This window comes from Anoplolepis gracilipes, chromosome 8 (assembly GCF_047496725.1).
Source record: "Anoplolepis gracilipes chromosome 8, ASM4749672v1, whole genome shotgun sequence".
Taxonomy (NCBI): domain Eukaryota; kingdom Metazoa; phylum Arthropoda; class Insecta; order Hymenoptera; family Formicidae; genus Anoplolepis; species Anoplolepis gracilipes.
The window spans coordinates 11,669,561-11,690,681 of NC_132977.1; the positions used below are offsets into that span (position 1 = coordinate 11,669,561).

Genomic DNA, 21,121 nt, shown 5'->3' on the forward strand with positions numbered 1-21,121 from the left:
CGCCTACGTGGCTGGGCTGATTTCGCACAATCTCGACCTCGTATTCGCGTGCCCCCGACAGCGAATCAGCCGAATCGGGATCTAAATCGGTGCCTCGTAAATTATTCTTGCTCACCGTTAACTAACAAACAAGAGAGAGAGAGAGAGAGAGAGAGAGAGAGAGAGAGAGAGGACGTCTCGTCTTCTAACTTAAGTGTAATTTTCTCTTTTTCACGCATCGTACAGTAGGATGTACATTTTCTAATAAGAGCTACATTGTCCGCTTCTTTAGTCATTAATCAATAGTTACAACATCGATTATCTTTGATAATGACTTTACATAACCCAAACGTTTCTGCGAAACGTTTTAGAAGCGGCTTTTGAAAACGTTTCTGATTGGTTAAAATGTCCACTTAAAAAACGTTAAGGGAAACGTCATTTTCTAACAAAAAAAAAAAAAAAAAAAAAAACGTTTAAGAAACTGTCAAAATACGGTTTTTTCGATATTACATCACAAGTCAAACTGACAAAAAAGACATAATTTAAATTATACTTTTAGTACCTGTTCTTTTAGGCTTTATATACATGTTAGGAAAACTTGAATACGAATTATAATTAAGTCTGAACACGTCACGTAGCGGCAAACAAAGGGACACGTTTATTATAAAATAGATCTTTTTTATCTTGTCGAAAAGATGATCAAAAAGACATCTTTTCGTCGACTAAAATTAATTATGACTTTTAGAAGACATCTTTTACACATCTTTCAAAAGATGTTTTTTTTTTGTAGGTAGAAAGATATCCTTTCAGACATCTTTTAGCCTTGTCAGAAAGATAACTTAAAAAAGACATCTTTTCATCATCTTTTAGTTTTCTGTGCTATCTGAGGATCGTCTTAATAAGTGTGTATATATATATATATATATATATATAATTTTGAATTAAAAAATTAATTTTTGTTCTATTTATAGAAACGTAAAAAATACGTTTCTTAAACCATGATTTTAAAAATGTTTTAAATTTCTCAACTCTTCTCTCTTAGAAACTTAAATTATTGCTTTCTTCTAAAAAGTCATTGAATATATTGTGAATAAGTACTGGGAGTAAGTGTTGCACGGACAATCATTACGACACGCTTGGCTGTAAGGAGGAGATTCAGGATAAATAAGCCTACGTGACCGAAGCAGTTCACGTACGTGGAAATAATTCAAAGGCATCTGTACTGAGTGGCCCCGATACTTTACGATAAGCCGGACTAATTAATAACGATTTCGCATATGTGACGAGGTGTGAGGCGCGACTGTACAGAGGCTTATCTGCCCTTTGTGGCTGCGCCGCGTTTGGTAATAGATTATCGTTGATGACACACTCTTCATCCCTTCGTTCCATTCGCGCGGGGCCTCTTCCTCAAGCAAGATTTTAGCGGAATAATATCGCGCGATAAAACCGGACGAAAGGCTGTCGCACGGGATTACGCGAAAGATAATGGGATCGCGCGATAACTCCGCGAAATGGAAATAATTTCTTTGTCTTAATAGAGAAATTCACGTTGTTTAATTCTCTGTCACTTAAGTCGATACAATCACGTTTTGCTTGAGATTTATGATGGGTGTACGATAAGGCCGCGCGATGCACACGTCTCTCATACTTTACTCTGCATTAATTAATTTGAAGTAATTAGATACTATTATCTCTCTCTTACCATTTTCAGATTTGAGGGAAAATAAAATCAAAGTAGGTCTGCAGCGCCAACGAGGATTCTAGGTCACCCTGTGTAACGTCATTCTATTTCTAAGAGAAGGTTCCAATTAGCAAATATTATCCGCAATAGAAATTTCCAATTCTCTTCTATTGAATTCAAATATCGAGATTTCCTCGCGTTTAACCGTGTTGACGGAGCATCGAGAAATGAGAATGCAAAAAGTGACTAAATTCCATGGAAGAGGATAAATCGCAATGTCCATCAGCCGTTCTTTGATTTTTCAAGAGATAAAAATAATATGTCGCATTTTTCCTCTCGCTTACTACCCTTCTTTCTCTCTCTGTCTCTCTCTCTCGTTTAAATTACCTCCGCATTCGCTCCCCTCCCCTCCCTCCGGGGTGTACATACGTCTTCGTGCGCGGACAAAAGATTTTTCGTAAAATCGAAAATACAAAAAAAGCAAAAGCGACAAATTGAAAGACCTTACGATGCGCGCTTTTTTTTTTTTTTTTCCCCCCCCACAACGTCAAAATATTCCGTGACAAAATCTCGCCAAGAATCTTCCCCGAAGACGCGGTCTGTAATCATCAAGATCTAGCCTCACGACGCGTGTGTAACGTAACACGGGGCAGCCCCTTTGCATCCGAATCGTTGGGCGCAGCGCGAGACGCGGCTCGCGGGTATCGAGATTCCAACCGCGCGCGCCCCACCCCTAAGGAAAGAACCCGGAATTCCGTCATCGTCGCGCAGCGCCGGGTATCCGCGGCGCGCGCGTCTATCAGGCACATCCGGAATTTGGAAAGCGAGAGACGAAAGCTATCCTCTCTCTCTCTCTCTCTCTCCACGCTATAACACCGCGTTGGCGTGGGTCAGTAGACAAGTGACGCCCCGGGGGTAGCGAGGGGGAGGCGGAGGGGATGGAAAGGCCGGCGGGATATTCGATATTCCGGGGGCATGGATCGCGAAACGCGCGGGGGCAGGGAGAGGGAAAGAGGGGCGAGGGGAGGGGGGATGGCCCTCCGGTGCCACCCTAACGTGGCACGTGGGGCGCTACCAGGTGTTGCCTAGACATCGGGTCGATGCCGAACGCAGGCGCATGTGCGACCGTTTCCCCCCCCCTCCCCCCCCCGCCGTCGAACCCCCTTTCCTTCCTGCTTCACCCTCTTCGTCTCTTCCTCTCTTGAGTAATTCCCCTTCTCTTTTTACCGTGGCTCTCGCCCCATCACGCTCTTCTCCTCTTCTACTCTTTCTACGCTCGTGCCGCGCGCACCAACCCTTGTCTCTCTTTTTTGCAACGAGGGGAGATACACCCCTGCCGTAGTATCGCGCCCCGACGTGTGCGCCACCCTTGCATCACCACTACCATCACACAGTCGACGACGACAACAAGTAGACGACGTATATCGCATCGTCACTATGCAGCCAATCTTCCGTAGGAATTACCGTCGAGGTCCTCTCTCTCTCTCTCTCTCTCTCTCTCTCTTCCTCTCTTTCTCTTTGAAATAGGGAGAGGCAAAGAGTTCTTATACCCTCGTCGTAATGCCAGGAACGAGGCTCGGGAACGTAGCACCCCGCGACCAGCTGCTGTTCCCCCTTCGATTTTTGCGGAAGCCCCGGGATGTGTTATGTGCGTGTACGTGTGCGTGTACACGCGGCGCTGCGCCGGAAGCGATACGGTGCGATAAACAGCGGCGGAGAGTTTGCGAGCGAGAGATTTACAGATAGCTTAGTATGCGTTACGTAGCATAAGAGGTCGATGACCGGATCGAAAGTCGTTGCCGGTCGATCGGAAATCTCGTCCCTGGGGGGGTGGGGGGAGGGGGGGGGGGAACACGTGTCGCCGCCCGTGACCTAAACGCGCTTCTATTTGTATTTCGGATATTAATTCTTCTTGCTCACAATTGTAAGAAATTAAAGTAAATTGCAAAAAATTACAAAAAAAAAAAAAAACAATATAGGGGAACATTAAGTACCGATTTTATAAGAAAAATTGTAATGACGTAGTTTATAAACTTGAAGAGACTTGGAATTTTTTTTATTTATATTAAATAATTATTAAGAAAATAACAAAAAAAAAAAAAGATACGAGTATTATTAACAAGCAAATTAATTCGAAAATTATAATGACTAAGATTGTAAGGATACTTTAGCGTTTCTTGTCGCGAATAAATGCAAGCGTAGTGAATACGAGGTATTACAGCACAGCTTCCTTGCTTTACATTTTTCCAATCTCCTTTTTAAATCAGGCTAGGCGGCCCAGGCAATGCAGTCTACATAGCGAGCTCCGAAAAAAAAAAAAAAAAAATACGCGGTATAACATAAATTCAACTTTACGTAAAGCACGGGTGTACGTAGCAAGAATACAAAATCATCGTTTATAAGGGCAAAACGAGAAATATTGCGGTTACAATACACTGCTTATACCGCTTACAATATATTGTCATTTTCAAAGAATTAAAAAATTTATGTATGTCCATTTCTAATTTAAATAAATATTTCGATATACTTTAATTTTTAGTTTGCTAATAAAATATACGCACTTTAATTTATATCGTTATATGTAACGTTACATATGTACAGTCCTATTTCTCGTACATTACTTTTTAATAATCAATAAATTAGTCAATCGTGCCATCGCTCTTTCCTTAATAAAAAATATCGAGAGGATTTATCGCGGCTCTAATGTCGCAGAGTTTAACTGAAAATTTTCTTCAAGTAAATTCTATTTAGTAAATGCAACTTTATCATCTAATTATATAAATATTTCCCCTTTCATGAAAAATCTTTCTCTTTCTTAATCGCTTCTAGGTATCTGGAAAATGATTTTGACGGCTGCACTTTTGTCTGCAAATTATTCATCTTTGATTAAAGACATTATTTAATTACACACAACGGGGCTTTTTATATGGATTTTTCCTCTCCACCTCTAAAAATGTCTATCGTCTTTGATGAAAGTACGGCGATTAACGGCCGTGATACTGCGCAAACAATTCGCGCCCTACGCCATTGACATCGTCAACACATTGCTCGCCCTCGTGCCACGCGCGCGTGTCACGCATGCACAACCACAACGAGCGACCTGCAGGAATCGAGAACCGACATCAGCACTCTCGAGGGGTAGCTGTGCAACCCCTCGCACAGACGGACCATCACCAGCAGCAGCAGCAGCAGCAGCAGCAGCAGCAGCAGTAGCAGCAGCAGCAACAGCAGCGCCACCCTTCCATTCTATCCGTAGGGAAGCCGCAACGGAGGGACGCCGGGGGTTCTGCTGACTGGCCGAGTCCGCAGCGGAGGGACGAGAACAACCCCGTAGGCGCGACGGGGATAGCGAATGTCGCGGAGAAGGGGTAAAGGGCTGGAAGGACGGTAACGCGGAGCGGCAGCGCCACCGACTAAACAGTCGCACCCCGTCGTCGCCGTCGTATTCGAGGCCACCCCCTGTCCCTGGCGAAGAGCGACCGGACAGGGAGCGACCGAAAGAGTAACGAACGGACGGGCGGACGGACAGACTAACGGACGGACGGACAAACGGACGAGAACGGTCTCTTGAGTCGGTCAGTCAGTCGGTCGGTCCTCTCGGCAAAGTCTCGGGGCGCAGAGGAAAGCCACCCCTAGACTCACGCGCACACACCCACACATACACACGCACACGGTATATATACGGAGGCGCGCGCGCGCGCGCGTGCACATACCCACACGTATACACAACGTATATATATATACATATACATATATATATATATATATATATATATGTATACACTTACTCGTGTACAGACGGTAAACCGCGGAAGAAACACCAGGTCCAGATAGGAGTATTCTCGACGATCATCCCCTCGAGCGGACAGCGAAGAAAAGGAAATTGAAGGATAGCTGGGAAGAAAGGCAGGCCGCGCTGGTCGGTGGCTGGCATGGTGGCGGTGGTGGTGCATCCGTTTAAGGAGCCGCCCTCGCCGCGCCGATGACGAGGCTGCAGGTTCCACACGAGCGCGTACCACGTAGGACGAAGGCGAAGCCGGCGAGCGAGCGGCCACCTAACCGAGGTGGTGCCGACGTGGTCCACCGGTTTGACGACGGACGGGCGCGACGTAGACGTCGACGTCGCGGGAACGTCGACGTCCGCGGAAGAGGCGGGGCAGCCAGCAAACGCGGCGACGACGACGACGACGGACGAGGGGTAGCCGTAGCCGAGGTTATCGTCAATCATAACGACATCATCGGCGGTGGTGCTGCGGTTGGTGCTGCGCTTGTTGGTGTTGAACGTGTCGGTGTCGTCGTGGGTGGTGTCACGCGTAGGTGTACCGTTCCATCGGGCCTCTCCGAGTCGTCGTCCCTGGTGACCGGACGACGGCAGACGTCGCCATCGCTGGCTCCTGGCGCTACCACGGTCGGTCGACGCGATCCGCGTCACCATTATGCCACGCTGTCTCATGGCGAAAAAGTGGAAGTGGAATCAGTGGCAGGCCCGCGTGGACGATCAGATCAACGAGCACAAGGACACGCCACCCGGGGCCGCGAGCCCGCAGGAGCAGCAGGCGCAGCACCATCTGCTGCATCAGACCGCGGACGCTATGGACAAACGGAGGCATGAGCCAATCGAGGACGAGGAGATCGACGTGGTCGGGGACGTCGATAATCATCAGGTCCATCATCAACAGACCTGTTGGGGGCCGCATAGTCCCACGGCGGGGGCTACAGCTCCCAGTCCGCCGCCCCTCAACGCTTCCGGCGCTCTGTACTATCACGGTGAGTAACTTCTTCTCCTCGTCAGGGGCTCTCCTTCTCACTGCGCCAGCATCACGCGGTCATCACGCCAATTGCCCGCTTTTACATCCTGTTTTACGCGAGTGTACGTTAGACGCGCCACGCCCAACACCCACACACGACTCTTCTTCTTCAATTCGCGCAAGGGAACAATTTATCACCTACCATTCTTTTCTCTTTCTCTCTCTATTTTAAGGCTTCTCGATAGCTTTGGTATCCGGTGCAGTATGACCATGCGTCGAGCACGCAGGGTGACACACCCGCCTATTACAGACGCTGGCGTGCGCTATAGACAGATATTGCGGTAGCTGCTTAAACGCGCCATATCATTATACGATCGACCTTGGAAAATGCGGAAAGATAAGTTTGTCAATGGCCGCAGCCTTCCATGTTTTCCTGTGGAAAACCATTCGCCAAATCGTCCATGTGTTGGCGTATGTGTATACATACATGGCGACACACCCGTCGATCACATCGACGATCACGTTTGCCACCCTTAACATTGAGTCATGATTCCGATATGTCATTGTAAGCTATTGTAGTCAAGAGCTATTTCGTCCATCGTATTTATTGAGCTCTCAATCAGACAGGGAGGAAGCTGACTGCGTTTTGACGTCGTTGGCTGTTGTGTAACCACAGTTATCCAGAACGGTGAAATTGCTTTTATGACGTAGATGAATACGCCTACGGTATCGAATTATGTATGTCAAGTAGATTGTTTGTTGAATATTCTCGCGCTCTTTTTACTTTATATAATAATTTCGTACAAATTATGTAATTATCGTATTATGTGAGGAAAAAAGAATTTGGAATTTAAATTTGCTTTCTGTTATTTTCAACGCGAGAATTTTTATTTAACAAAAATAATTTAAAATGAAAAAGTTTGAATATACATATTTGCTGATCTAAATTTCTCATTTGAGACTCGTATTATGTTACTGTATCTCTAATTAAAGTATTATCACACATTTTTGCATCTAAAGCTCGTGAAGGTAACTTTAAATAATAAACTACAATTTTTTTCTATTGACTGAAAATGTGTCCTCATTCTTTGACAGCAAATATTATCAAATAGAATTATTTCTATTATATATATGATGTATTTATTATACATATATTTAAATTTAAAGTTTTTGCAAATACTATTTAAAAATTGAGCATAATAAAATTTTGCGTGTGAATAAATTGCCGATGCTTTAATCGCTCGTAGGTGTTCGTGAAAGCCAAAAGTACAAAGTAACAACTTCCTTTTATCTCATTTATGCTTATAGGCAATAGATTGCGCACGTGTTCACACAATGGCGCAACTGACGTTATGTAACAAGTGTTCTCTTTATCACTGCGCCACGATTTTACTACAATTGTTCTGTCAATGAATTTTGGCAACTAAAATGTAACATTTAAATATGTGTCGTAATGTTTATCATTAGATAATATATTTGCCATTTCGATAAATACATAAAGATGCTTGTCTTCATAATTAACATTGTAAATTTTATAGTTAACATAATAACACTTTTCTAATCTGTGAAGAATATTTTATTATCAAAGGTTGCGTTCACGCAACGGAAACTTCTGATACATTGTGTAAATTCTTATTTAGATTAACGTTTATCGTACATACACTTACAAACACAGTATACAACAGAATTATAAGAAAGAAAAACAAGTCGTACGAGAGTTTATCTATCATCACAGAGATTAAATTTTCAACAGGATTACAGTCACGTAAGAAAAATATCAGAATATCTGCTCACTAACAGGTTTCTTTTCGTCCTTGACTTTCTTGTACTATTAACAATTGGTTTTTACTCGCTTGATAAGCTAATATATATATATATATATATATATATATATATATATATATATATTATATATATATGATAAGGCGTCGCCATTGCTGATCACCCACCCGAGATAAAATGTGTGAAGGCACAGTTAATGATATTTCTTACAGCAAAAAATATTTCTGAATTACTATGCATTCTTAAATAACTTGAAAGTGTAATCTAAAAACTTGGCTCCTCTCAATTATATCGATAAAATTTATTAATTTAATGAATACAATTTTATTGTGGCAGAAATTTTTATTTATATTTTTATGTATTCAGATATCGAATAAGATACATGCTTATGAATAATATATTTCCTTTTTTTTTTTTTTTTTGTCAAAAATAAATATTCATTTTTCTTCTTTTCGTAGCTTTAAATAACTTTGTTAAAAATATTGGCAAATATTATATTTTAACATAAGAATAAGATTAATATTAACAATTATCGCAGATAATTTGACGATGCAAAAATATATATTTTTATTTAATTATAAATAATTTGATAGCTCAAGTATAATTTATACTTGCTGTTTGTTTTGCGCTCACAGGCTCGATAAAGATCAGAGGCGATAAATCTACAGGAATGTGCGGAATGTTCATTCAAGGTATATAAATATGCTTTATGGGCTATACCTGTGATCTGTGATAGATAATGTAGATATAGAGAATCCACCTAGAATTCATAGATAATTCATATCACTTTACACCGCTCTATATGATTTTATTATTTCTTAATTGTAAGAGGTTAAATCGGACAGAACCAGTAATTTCGTTATACTAATCGATAAAGATGTAATTTAATAAGATGTAATTTAATAATAAAGAAATTTTTCTCTCACTTTTATTACCAATATAACATCATTACGCACAAATAGTGAATCTCTGTCGGTACAGTTCTCTTCGTACGTGTACTTTTTCATTAATTTCGAGAGAAATCTTAAACAAGTATTATTTAAATCAAATTATACCGCATGGATAAATATCATAAATACAATGATACGGGGTAATAAAAGATATTAGAATGAAACCTTATGAGTCACATTATCTTTGTTATTCGTCTTTTATAGAGACTAGGTATCTGTTTTATATCCATTTATGCATTCTGCGATAAATTGCGTGCGACCAAGTATGTAAATTAATTAATGCATCACAGAAATATGGCGCATTAGTTTCTACGACTTTTTCAAAATCGCTTCCGCGTTTCCATTATTCTACAATCTTTGACAGACAAAAAAAAAAAAAAAAAAAAAAAAAAAAAAAAAGGGACGAAACGAAGGAAGAAACTGGACGTTAACGTTAATCGCAACGGAGATTTTTATCGGTCTTTAAAAGAGCCTAGAATCAACGGACTCGTGGGAGCGCGTGGGAGCGTTCATTCGCTGTTATTGATTCCCCCCTCCGTCCTATACGATCCTCTTGCAACCCCTCCACCCTTCTCGCCCCACAACTGCTGCGTTCCTTTTGCCCGTTGATGAAATGCACTTGCAGACATGGCCATTCTCCTTTACCTCCGTGTTGACTTCCCTTTATTTCAGCCAATAATATATACGCGCCAGCTGATCGATCGCACGCGAGCAACACACTTTTCTGATTTATTCGCCTCCCCCCTCCCCCGCCCCCGCCCCCGGTAGGACCCTCGTGTATCTAGGGGAAAAGTAACGTCGGGTTGAAATAGGCTGTTTAGTAAGAAACACGTTTAACGCACGTGACGGTACGCCTTGTCAAAAACTTGAGCAATTCTTGAAAGTCAGGACACGAATCAAAGTTTTTCAACTACCGCCGATTTAAAACGATTTCAAAAGTATTTTTGTCATTTATGTTTCAGCTACAATAATCTTGCTTCTCTTTGCGAATTTTTCATAGATTTGAATTTAAAGAGGGGGGAAAAAAAAATATAATCATTAATTATAAGATATTCGATATTAATCTTTACATGTCAAAAGGTATCGAATTAATTTTTGATAAAAAATGATATTAAAGTTTTCAACAAAGAGTATCGTTTTGTTTATCAAATATTATCAAACGTTATATTAGTAAAATATAAATGATTAATTTAAAAATATAATAATTAATTAATGCTGCTAAGGCAATAGATATGTAAAAAGGAATTTTTTTCAACGATAAAAAAGAAAAAGAAAAAAAACACTTTCACAATTCTTGATTGTGAAATATTTGATAAAAACTTGTTATTAGTTACCATTTATACTTTTAGCTTCATAATGCAGATATAATCAGAGACATGGGTACAAATCAAATATCTTTAGTTACTAATATAAAAAGTTTTTAAAAATAACGTTCTTCTCTGTCAAAAAATAATCAAATTTACTTGGGATAATCACCGAAAAATTGAATTATGTCCTTTTTACCACAACTGATTCGATACAAATTGTTGTTTAAATCAAAAATAGAAACGCTAATTACTCGCTACATAATACAGCGTGTTCTGCTTACGACATAGACTTTCGCATTACGTAACCAACTGGACGGCACGCGTATCGATTTCACGGCGAAAGTCGTTCGTTGCGTGCTTTGTCTACATTGTCAGGAGCAATAAAAGAAACACAAACGGGATTTAGGCGGCATCAATAACTAATAACAAGGTAACATAACATTCGATTTGCAAGCAAGCGATTTAAAGTTGCGGCAGACGCAAATTTAGCTAAGACTTTCATTTACGAGATTTCTAAATCTTTGAGATATACGAGTCTTATCATAAATTATTATAAATTCATGGAGATAATATGGTGTTACAATCATTTTGTTGCAATAATTTTTTACGCTGTATTATTTATCGATTTTCGCTCTGCTCTACTTGTTCAAAAAATTAATACAAAAATACACAAATATATAATACGATACAATAACTTGCTGTAAATTTTTATTATGCTAGATATTTATTAAATTCTAGCACAAATTGTCATAAATATCAAATTATTAGAATTCTCATCGATCTCTAATACGTGACAATTTGCATTATTGAATTAAAATTATCCAGACACAATTATCTAAAGTGAAATCATTAACAGGGACCTATTAAAATATTAATTTCTTAATATTGTTACTTAAATAAATTTGCTCTTTGCGCGGCAAAAAATTGCACGTCCAGAAAATGGAATAATTTTCGGCAAGCAAGATGGCTTTTAATTGTAATAGAATTTAATAATACATGTTACTCGCACGTATATATATATAATGATGCTGAAAATGAGGGCATCCCGAAGAATAGCTGTCATAAGCACGAGCTGCGCTGTTTGCGCACATATCGCATGAATCTTTCGCGATCCTTCCCAGCAACGCAGCAGCGGCGTGAATTTCGCTCTTCACCGCTCTCTTTTCCTCACCCTCCCCCCCCCCCTCGTCCCCGCATCCCCTGGAACCGCCCCTGCGCAACAGCGAGCGCAACAGATACAACATCGCGTTATTATACACCCCCCGCGTTCACGTGCCCGCGTCGCACCGCCAGCACCGTCTCTCCCTTGTTGCACACACAACCGACTTTTTCTCTCCATCCCCCTTTTATACCCCCGTTAATGACCGTATATACGGTGGAAACAGCTGGCGCGCAGGAAATGAAACGCCACGCAACTCGTGAGTGATTCACGAATTCAAATATTCATACCGCCTGGCCGCGCCGGGAGACGACGAATGAGATGTTACAAAGTGCGTGCACCCTTCCGCCATCGTATTACGCGAGGGGGTGTTTTTCATTTGAGAAGAAACTTTCGAGCGATTATTGTAAATTAAATAGCAGTCGTTGCATCCATTTCCATTAGGGACATTTCGATACCTTTATCCACGTGAATGAATATGAACGAAATAGAAATGTTTAAATAAGTAAATTTAATAAAATTAGGCAGAGGGCAGTAGAAAATATATAACGAAAAACTGCTCAATTCCTTTGATTGCGAGAGACGTGAAATAAATGATGGCGATGAGCAAAGACAAGTAGAGTCCTTTTACGATTCCTATCTCGTATATACGAGTAAAGTAATAACTTTTGGCTTTAAACAAATGGAAGATAAGAGCCCTCAAGAGCACAGCCTAATCAAATAAAGCTACGATAAAGCCTATCTCTGTGAATTAATCTACTCGCTACCCTTTTCTAGGCTACACGCACGAGGCATGGATCAACCACGAGGAGCCGCCCAAGTACGCGACGCTACGCTCAGCGGCGGAACTGGCACGTCCGGTAGCACCGTCGCCGCCACCCCCGGCTGCGCAGCAGGAACTGCAGGTGCCGGTACTAACCGGGCCGAGCTTGCACCAAGCGTCGTCGCATCAAACCACGAGCCCGACGTCGTCGCCGTCCGTCGCGTCCATGTGCCTGCCGCCGCGCAAGAGCCTCTCCATGTCCTTCACCAGCACCGGTACCGCGCTATCCTTACCGCCCAAGAAGAAGGACATTTACCGTCCTTACAGCCTGCAACCCATCTCGGAGATACGCACGTCCGCCGAGGAGGACCTGTCGGCCGCGCAGGCCATCCTGGATCTCAGCGCGTCGCCCGCCGCGCCCACGCATTCCGTTTTTATTCACACCCTGTCACCGCCGCCGCCACCGCCGCCGCCGCCGCCGCCGCCGCTGCCGCCGCCGCCCGCCGCCGTCGCCGTCGTCGCGCCGAACGCGACCGCGACTGCGCAGCAGCAGCAGCAGCAGCAGCAGCAGCAGCAGCAGCAGCAGCAGCAGCAGCAGCAGCAACAGCAGCAGCAGCAGCTGCAACCGGCACCGACGGCCGGCAGCACACAGCAGCCTATACCGGTCTCCGTGCTGGTGCCAGTGCCCAGTTCGCAGACGACCCAGCTGCGCCAACCGCAACAGGAGCAGACGCCACCGCAGCCACAGTCGCCGGCAACCGCGGAGGCCCCTGGCGGAAACTGCAACGTCGGCAGGGACAAGTGAGTCTAGGATTTCTTACGAGTTATTTTTTTTTTTTTTCCCCCAGAAAATTAGTCTACCGTCTTTTGCGCAATCGTTATGATGTAACAATGACGGTTTCTTGTCCAACAGCACCACCACCAGCAGCAACAAAACCGTCGCCTACACCTACGAGGCCTTCTTCGTGTCCGACGGTCGGTCGAAACGTCGCGGGGGTGGCGGCAACGGCGGTGGCGGTAACGGCGCCGCCGTGCCTGACAAGGAGGCCGGACAGGCCCAGCCGGACAGGCCCAAGTTCACGTGTACCGAGTGCGGCAAGCAGTACGCCACGTCGTCCAACCTGTCGCGGCACAAGCAGACGCACCGCAGCCTCGACTCGCAGTCGGCCAAGAAGTGCATCCACTGCGGCAAGGCTTACGTCAGCATGCCCGCCCTGGCGATGCACGTGCTCACGCACAAGCTCGCTCACAGCTGCGGCGTATGCGGCAAGATGTTCTCGCGGCCCTGGCTGCTGCAGGGTCATCTGCGCAGCCACACCGGCGAGAAGCCCTACGGATGCGCCCACTGCGGCAAGGCGTTCGCCGATCGCTCGAATCTGCGGGCGCACATGCAGACCCACTCGGCTGACAAAAATTACGAGTGCTCGAGGTGCCACAAGACCTTCGCCCTCAAGTCCTATCTCAACAAGCATCTCGAGTCGGCGTGTCTGCGCGACGAGGAGATGCAGCAACAGCAGCATGCCGGTAACGGTGCCGCGCAGCATCAGCAGAACACCAATCGAGGCTTGTAGCAGCGCTTCGAGAAGGGGAACAACCACGCCACCACGAGGATCGAGGAATCGAGAGAGAGCTAGCGGTGCCCCGTGATCGCCGCTTGATCGCGAGGAGACACAAGGATGCGAAGAGCAAGGGAGGAGATATAAGGTTTGCCGTAGATTTTAAGTAGAAAAGTGCCAGTAGAGACAAAAATGAGAGAATTAGAAAAAGAAAGAGAGAGAGAGAGAGAGAGAGAGAGAGAGAGAGAGAGAGAGAGAGAGAGAGAGACTGGAAAAGAAAGGATGAGTAGAGTGTTAGAAGGAACGAAAGGAAGCAAGAGAGAGGGAGAGCGTGAGTTTATTAATAATGTCTAACATTAATAAAAACGTCCAGTAATATTAAGTCGTAAAAGAAGAAAAAACACGTCGAACGATGACGTCCACACTGCAGAGTCTAGTCACTCTAGTCGATTATATACCTATTACATTATGATATTATATTATTATATATATATTATAGTATATATATATATATAAATATATATATATATATATATATATATTTACTAGCGCGTACGATAGTCCGCGGGCTCGTTACGAAGACATTATTTATTAATACTTAGCTGCCTAAATTAAAAGAAAAAAAAAGGAAAAGAAACGGAGAGAATAAATCGTAAGAGATTTGTAGGATCCGTAAATCGCGATTCGCGCGCTCGAATCTGGATCGCGACGCAGCCTCGTGATCAACGATCGAGGCTGCAGGATCGTCGCGACACCGAGACGCCGCAGGTGGGATCGACGACTTGCTCGTAGCATGAATTCGCTGATTTTATTCTACAAAAACCAAGAGAGATAAATTAGAGCCTTTTTCGAAATAAAAGCGCATATATTTCCCAGCGGTTTACAAAAATCACTGGATCGATTAAAAAATTAACTCGTCTCCGCTGTCTGTTAGTATCTTGAAATATTAGCAACTTTAAACAGCTGTTATTTCGAGGTCCGAGCACGAACATTTTCACGAGTATTAACTATATACCATTTAAATAATTATAATATAATTATAATACGACGCGATGTTAAAATCACGGCTGTTTAAAGTTATGTCGAAGCTACTATACAAGTAGAGAAAGAGTTAATGGTCGTTCGGTGGATGCGCTCCTTTAAAAATTTCCTCGAGTTTAATCCATTTGGATAGAACGATCAAAGTTATGGTTAATCGATAAACACAATAACCGTACAGCAACTACACTCGGAGCTCTAGACACGTCACCTTCGACTGACACGTGAAGATAAGGGTCGGACAGAGTGTCTTTGGAGATTCTCTCTGAGGGTACGCATTAAACTTTATGCTTTGTAGCATCCCCTTTTTTTCGTCTCTCTTTTTTTTTTTTTTTTTTTATATACATCGACTCAAAGTCGTGTCTACACCTGCGTAGCTCGAAGGATTATGCAATTTACGACGCGCGCGTTCCAGCTACGAAGCAAAGAGCGACCATGTCGCGAGATGTCGAAACGACGGAAAAATCACGCGCGACTGGCGCGGAAATATACATACGTCTATACATATACATATATATATATATCTCGCAGAGAATATATATATATATATATATATATATATATATATATATATATATATACGTCGTTTTCTCGCGATCGATCCGACCACGCGGACGCGAACACGCGTGCGGGGTATCGCGTTATAAAAACGGATCCTCACAACGACGTACACACGTACTTAGAGCAAATTCGAGTAATAGACGCGTGTAACACATTGTTATACAACACATATTTTATAGAGGCAATATAAGAAAAAAAATAAATAAATAAATAAATATGACGCGACAAGTACGGTCAAAGCAATGTTTCGACACAACGAATTATATAATTATACATATAGAGGCAAACATCAAAGTTTAACCAAGTTTCGAGCAAGAAGCCGATAATATGCTTATACGCATGATGGAGAATGATCGCCCGATCCGCACCCCCCGTTTTTCTCGTTAATCAATTTTGAGTGAAAATCTTGGAGTCGGATTAGCATTAAAATAGTTAACGTTTTGTAAGATCATTATTCCTTATGTCGAGAGAGATAGAGAGAGAGGGAGAGAGAGAGAGAGAGAGAGAGAAAATATATTCCATTAATATATTTAATTTTATTATAAATTCCTATATTCCTGTATTTGCGTTGCTTATAATAATAATGAATTTCTTTTATTGACATTAAATCACAATATTCAGATAAAATTAATTAATTCCACGCGATGCGTTCTGCGTAAATTGTGTCACATTCAATATTTAATCACGAAAAAACCATTAATCACGTCTACTGATGAATATACAGCACATTAGATGCAGATCAATGTATCGAGTTATGTGATCAGAATAAATTTGTTTATATCGCTTCATATAATCAGCTATATAAATATATATAGCTATATAAAATAATAATTATTAATTTCTCAATAACGTAACTAATTAATTTTTCTACGTTTTAAAATGAATTGATTAAAGTGAATCGCGGCAGAATATTTAATTACGAATATAAAATAATTTTCGTCCAAAAAAAGGAGAAAAAAAAGAGAACGTGATAAACGCGCGATCGATGGGGGTGTGGATCCGCGCTTTAAAGTCGCGCCCACAGCTCTTTAAAAGAAATAATAACTAAACAATAAATCAATTATATAACGGCCGACGAGCATGCGGGCGATCCGCCCGATTCTTTTTTTTTTTTTTTTTTTTTTACTATTGATTATGTCGCAAAAAAGACGCGATAAAATATTTCGCATGTACAGTAGAGAGAACCTCGCCGCCAAAGAAAGTCGCCAGGAGAACAGAATGAGCAATATTTTTCGCGTAGCTCGTTCGATTCTTAGGATCGACCAGCCATGCTTAACGCGCAACGAAGCTTTGTCCGATTTTTCTTTTCTTTTTTTTTTTTTTTCTTTTTTCCTTTTATTTAATTTTACCTCGCGCGGCACTAGCCATTGATAAATACGCGCCACGCTGCTAACTAATGCGTATATACATATAAATAATATGCGGCTTTAGAGAGCAATAAACGATTAAGCAATAATAACTTATTCGCGTAGCGCACACAACGAAAATTCGCAATAAATGCGCGCCAATCGTTGTTTCATTTTTATTTACTCTTCATTTTGCGCTTATTTTCTTGTATGTACATCGAAAGTATTGTTTTCTTTTCAACATAGTCATTAGAATTATTCTTACTCGATGCAAGCGTAAATTATTTATTATCATGACAGGTTGTGTCAAGATATTGAAATGTCAAAGATTATATTGACGTGCAAAAAATATACAATAATTTCGTAGAGATGTGCAAAAAGTTACCAGTTCTTAAATATTTTGCATTATCTCAGATTTGTGATTCGAACCATTTTGTTGTAATGCTCTTAGTATAATATCTTGACAAACTGTCACGCATTTTATGTATTATTGATATTAATATTATCATTATTATTATTTTATTATTATTATTTATGATATATATATATATATATATATATATATTATTTATTACCTTAGCATTATTATTATTATGCTAGTACAACGATTCGATACAACGATCGATATCCATATGTTACAAGCATAAAAAGCTAAAACATGTGCAATTTCCATTCTGATTTGTAAGTGGAAAACGCCAACATTCCGTGCGATAAAGCTACTTTACTTAAGGTAGTGTCTCGCGTGTATAGTTGCTAGTCAATACACTTAAACTTCCGAATCGTGGTAATATATATATGCATATAGCAAACATTTATATAAATATATATATATTATAATACATATAAACACGTCCCCTCGCTGGAGGTAGAGGCAAACCTTGAAGCAATTCTTAAAGCTTTACTAAAAAAAAAAAAAAAAAAGAAAGAAAAATGAGACAGCTCACTCAAGTAATATCTAAAAGTGGCTATCTTATTTTATTCTACAGATACTTTTCACTGTAACCTACTTTAAATCTATCGTTCTTTTTTTTTTTTTTTATCAATGTTATTTAAAATTAATAATTATTGACATAAAGAATCCCGCAATATATATAATACAGATATAACAATATTTTTTTTCAGTTACAAAAATTGTTGCGTCTAGTTTTGTATTTAGCTAACTCTACAGATCGATATATCTAATTAATATTTGAATTCCAACAATTTGAAATAAATTAAACCGCCGGTCGTGGGGCACCCTGTATATAGGAATAATTTATAACTCGAGCGTGTATAGAGACAAAGTGCTCGTCACTTGACTTAAATGCCATTATGAAAAAAAGAAACCGGAGAGCTTTAAAAGGCAGTTACGATCGAAAGGGAGCATATCCACTTGTTTTCGCACGATTCGCACGTAGAAATTTAACAAGCCGTGAAACGCCGATTAGAAAAGAGCAAGTCGGTGACTATAGTCACGATTAGCGGACGGGCGAGGGTTCGTTGTGGGAATTGCGCCGGTTCGTTAGACAGTCATCTAGTCAATTTCTTTCCTCGTTACACGAATGATTGTTACTCGATAAAGGAAGCAGAGTCACGCCCGCTGCCGGGAAAAATTATTCCCGACGATTTATTTTTTTAACCCATTTTAAGGATAGCGATTATATACATATAACGACTATAGAAATGTGAAATTTGTAGAAAGAGAGAGAGAGAGAGGAGAGAATAATTAAAGAATTTATTAAAATTACAAATATCTTTCTCCCCTTCACCCTTTTCAAACAACACAACGCGATGTGTAATGAACGCTTCATAATTTAAATTTATAATTTATATTAAAAAAAAAAAAAAAAAAAAAACAAATGGAAAGAAAAAATTTTCCAATCATAAAATCCTTCTTTCGTCGTCGCTAAATTCTGTACACGGTATAGATATTAATTCGGCAATACAATTTGCAACGTTATTATATTTCTATATCTACATGATCTTTAAACGTGAAAAATGATGTAGACTTACTAATTGTAAGTTAGAGTACCGAATACCCTCTATCATCTCAAACTATCTCACACCTTTCGAAAGATGTAACGCTCCAAAAGAATCGCCCTTTGCGTATTTTTCCTTTTAACGAATACATGTCATTGCCTTATAAATGCCAACAACAGGGCGGCTACTCCTATAGCGAATTTCTCGAGCCTCGCCGATAGCGTTTAGAGTCGAGAAACCGTCTCGGTTCAAGCTCAACCATGTTATCGTAAAAATTGATGTTACTTAGAGGTGCTCAAAGAAGTGTGTACAAAACAACAGACTATAGATAAACCGCATTAAATTGGACGGTATATTTATTGATAACGAGAGAGAGAGAGAGAGAGAGAAGCGAATATATTTAGCGCAATATCGGGCGTAGAAGAGGAAAATAAATTGCGTCTCTCGTAGCCGATGTTGTATATGTACATAATCCCAATCTCTTACTCTTGCACTCCTTAATCACAGGATTATAGATAAAACGTAAGCTCTCTTCTATACTGCTATATTATAACTATATATCGAGACATATACGCGATTGATCGTGGGAAGAGCTGCCTCCTCTTAACAAGCGCGAATATATAATATTCTTTCATTTTAGCCGAAATCAAATAATTTTCCATAATTTTCGACAATTTTCAAGACTCCCAAATTCAATTTTTTTCATTCTCGTTATTATGGACGTTGTATTATATATATATGAATATATAAAAAAATATCTTTTTATATTTAATACTATATATTAATTTATAATATAATATAATATTATACGAATATATTAATATATAATAATATTAGATTATTAAATTTTACTTGCCTAAAGTTTCGTCATTTCATTAATCAGATTTATTCGTCAACGGCGAAACGTCGCGCGTAAAAGCTCAAAATATTCTTATCGCTATCGTCACGATGTGATATGAATAATAAAATGCATGAAAATCGCGTAAGGCGTTGCGTAACACGAGAGACCACCTAAAGTTATATAATACTATTATAGTATACATATATAAATTACGCATTATAAAATGTACATTTAAATAAAACGTAACGATAACAGACACGTATTAGCAGTCCACGTAGTAATTAATCTAATCGCCTGATATCGTCTTTAATAATTAGGGCATCGTTACCAAAGTAATAAGCTCGGAGAGAAATAAAATGAGTAGAAAGCTTTTCCCGCGATCGGAACTTGAATCCTCTCCTCTTTCGTACTTTTCCCGCTTCCATCTTGGAAACTCGGCTCCTATAAGGAAAGCCCCTCTCACGTGGCGTGTTTGACAACAAGTCGATGTCAGAATCATCGTCGAAATGCATACTTTTCGTGACCTACGATAACTTTTTGCTATAACACACGAGATTGTGAGGTGCGCGTGAGCGGGTACTTTTGCGCGGTCAACGGGGATGATTCCTCTACGCATGTACGCGTAACGACGCGTACGCATATACACACATACACATACAAAGACACATACATAATACATGTACCAGTAATCCTCTCCTCAGAGACTACTAAAAAAAGTAGTTCTCTTCTATCCTCCTATTTCAAGTGTTCTATCTTGCTCTTTCATCTTCATTTTATCATTTTAAGGTCAGATTGGGAAAATTTCGGTTGAATCATACAATCGTACGCTCCGATTAACAAGCTCACCGTGAAAATGGTTGCGTGTTTGCCGTTCGTTCACTTTGGCACGTCTCGATCTGTCGTTTTGTTTAATTACGTGTGTCTCTGATGGATGAAGGCTGTCGTATTTTTTATCAAACTGATATCAAACCGCCGTTTAATTTTGCCGTAATGTGAATTAAAACGAATCTGGCTGTCGGCCTGTAAAACCCAACATTGTTTTTAATTCACTTGCACACAGGGCGAATTCGCGCCCGTGTCATTTTGTTTTAATCTACCTTTGATTTAACTTTAATTTAGCTCGCACATATATACAGGTCGACCGTCATTTCGCTCCAATTTATCTTTGATTTAATTGCAATATCCGACCGCGTCGCGCACGCTTGACCGTCGTTTTATATTTCAATTTATTTTTTATTTAATTGTGATTTCCGCCCGCGCCGTTATTTCCTTTTTAATTCGCAAACGCCGTTCAAATTCCTTTTATCGCCCCGTGTTGTAAAACCGCGCGTTTTCACGCGCACGAAATAAAAGAGAAAAAAAAAAAAAAAAAAAAAAAAAAAAAAACACGCAGATATCGAATTAGAATTTTCCAAAGCTGCAAAATCGCACGTGACGGATCACGCCTATAT

At 40.6% G+C, this 21,121-nt stretch overlaps 1 protein-coding gene across 3 annotated transcripts; it reads left to right on the forward strand.

Annotated features, from left to right (window-relative positions):
- The first annotated feature begins 4,971 nt into the window (after positions 1 to 4,971).
- On the forward strand, positions 4,972 to 20,897 carry Scrt (scratch). 3 transcript variants are annotated; one of them, XM_072898558.1, is made up of 5 exons: positions 4,972 to 5,333; positions 5,459 to 6,427; positions 8,826 to 8,882; positions 12,384 to 13,170; positions 13,283 to 20,897. In XM_072898558.1, the coding sequence occupies exons 2-5, from the start codon at positions 6,097 to 6,099 to the stop codon at positions 13,938 to 13,940; spliced, it is 1,833 nt and encodes a 610-aa protein (XP_072754659.1). In that variant the 5' UTR covers positions 4,972 to 5,333; positions 5,459 to 6,096; the 3' UTR covers positions 13,941 to 20,897. The 3 variants fall into 3 exon arrangements, with proteins under 3 accessions (XP_072754659.1, XP_072754658.1, XP_072754660.1); XM_072898557.1 differs by having other exon boundaries at positions 4,972 to 6,427; XM_072898559.1 differs by lacking the exon at positions 8,826 to 8,882 and having other exon boundaries at positions 4,975 to 6,427.
- The last annotated feature ends 224 nt before the right edge of the window (positions 20,898 to 21,121 follow it).